This window comes from Marmota marmota, unplaced genomic scaffold, assembly GCF_001458135.2.
Source record: "Marmota marmota marmota unplaced genomic scaffold, marMar, whole genome shotgun sequence".
NCBI classification, from domain to species: domain Eukaryota; kingdom Metazoa; phylum Chordata; class Mammalia; order Rodentia; family Sciuridae; genus Marmota; species Marmota marmota.
The window spans coordinates 63,840,877-63,842,841 of NW_025999900.1; the positions used below are offsets into that span (position 1 = coordinate 63,840,877).

Consider the following 1,965-nt stretch of genomic DNA (forward strand, 5'->3'; position numbering starts at 1 on the left):
TTACTCCTGCCACAGATGTAGCACAGCTACGAGGAATGGCATTAGCTGTTCCAGCCATGTGGTCAGTGCACCCTGCATTCTGTGTAGGTGGCTCACATTCATGGCCACAGCCAACCAGGACAGTGGTCAGGTCAGGGAGGGAGCTCCACCCAGGGAGAATGGAGGCCAGAAGGGGGAGGCTGTGGAGAGCTTGTGCTGTCCTAAGGCCCCCAGCCTCCCAGGGTAGGAACCTATTTCCTCAGCACTGAGTCAGGACATTTTCTGTCACCAAGTCACCGTGTGGCCCTAGATGTTGTGCATCCCCTTGTCTGAAGCCTCAGTTTCTCCACTTGCAAAATAAGTTTAGGCCAGTGGAGTAAGCCCAGGGCTCCAGGGAGCCATGTCTCCGCTGTCACCGTGTGGCCCTCTGTGCATGCCAGGAGGACATCTGCTGGGATTCTCCGCGGTCACTGGGAATATCAAATGCAGTAGGCCAGCAGCAACAGGAGGCTGTTCAGGGCAGACAGAAGGGCCACTTCCAACAGGAGCAATAGCCATGTGACATGGCTCCCAGGAGCCTGCCTCTCAGCACCTGCCTTTTCTTCCCAGAGGTGACCCACAGAACCAAGGCCAGCCCTGCAGGCCAGTGGATAGCTCCAGTCTCAGCAGCAGGGCCCCACCCTAGGCCTGCAGCAGGCTGCTGTACCCTCATCAGTCTTCCTGGACAGAACAGAACACAGGGACACAAACAGGAGCAAAGGAGGTTTATTTTATCCATAGGTGGCACAAGGGCAGAGCACTCAAGAGTGGACCCTGCTCCTTTAGAGAGGACAGATCCTTCAACCAGGGGCTTCCCTGAGACATGGGTTCTGCTTGGTCAGACTGCACATGGTAGGAGACTGAACGTGGCCCACCTAAAGGTCAAACACCTAGGGCCTGGAGGGCCATGGTGGCGATTTTCTTTCTAGCTACATCCACAGGCCGAGACCTGGCCAGGGCACTGCTCTGTGCTGACTTCCACTTCAGTCAAGTGTCAAAACAAAAGGATCTGCAAAGGCAACAGACTGTCCTTAGCATCTCACAGTCAGGATGAAGCGCCACTGGATTCTGCAGGATGGAGTGCGGGTTATTTGGTGGAAAATTACTATGTTGAGGGCAATGAGCGTGATTCCTGGAGTGGACGACGTGCGTGGTCTGGAGTTTAGTAAGCCAGCTGGGGTTGCACCCACCACCTCGGCATGCTGTCCACAGCCAATGCCAAGCTTTAGAGCAAGTGATTTCTTTCTTTTCTGTGGTACTGGGGATGGAACCCAGGGCCTCGTGTGTGCTAAGCAAAGTGGTCCGCCACTGAGCTCCACCTCCAGCCCTTTTTATTTTTATAATAATGACATTTTGGTTCCATATATGCATACAGAAAGCACAGCTTTTTAAAATCAAGAGATCTGGGGAGTATATGTGGATCCTAGGCTGCTCTCAGATGGACTTCCTCCGTGGGCCTGGACTGGCTGGTCAGGCCTTCCAGCCAGAAGTTCCACAGACTGAGGTTCATGTGGGAGAGACTCACAGCTGGGTGTCTATCTGACCACGCAGAGTTAGCAGCACCCAATCACTCGCATTTTGCCCACAAGAAACAGAAAGGACAAGCTCCACAGGGAGAGACAGCACCTAAAACACACAGGGCTTAGGACACCAGGCCCAGGAATTACCACGTGACAGAAGCCTACAGGTGGTGGTGATTGGATCAGAGTGGGATTACTGATCACACATCTCTATATGCACACAGAAAACGAGTGTTACTGAAAGTGGAAGGTCAGCTGCCGAGGAGTCATGAACTCTTTCACCATCTCGTCGGTGACCTCCTTGCGCCGGGCCTGGTGCTCCGCGATCAGGGGCTGCAGGACGTCTATGAGAGTCTTCTTAAGCTCCCCGGTGAGCATGGCCCCGCTGGAGTAATCCTGGTGGCAGGCAGAGCCCAGCACAGGAAGA

At 54.2% G+C, this 1,965-nt stretch overlaps 1 protein-coding gene across 7 annotated transcripts in view; it reads right to left on the reverse strand.

Annotated features, from left to right (window-relative positions):
• Window positions 1–728: 728 nt before the first annotated feature.
• The window catches only part of Wars1 (tryptophanyl-tRNA synthetase 1), a 30,000-nt gene continuing 28,763 nt past the window's right edge, over window positions 729–1,965 (reverse strand). For 6 of the 7 annotated variants that reach the window (XM_048799339.1, XM_015495655.2, XM_048799338.1 and 3 more), the window contains 2 exons: window positions 1,777–1,934; window positions 729–1,027 (listed from right to left, as the gene is read on the reverse strand). In XM_048799339.1, the coding sequence (XP_048655296.1) occupies window positions 1,006–1,027; window positions 1,777–1,934 (180 nt within the window). In that variant the 3' untranslated portion in view covers window positions 729–1,005. Of the gene's footprint in view, window positions 1,935–1,965 lie in introns of all 7 variants that reach the window. The other variant, XM_048799337.1, reaches the window with a different exon arrangement.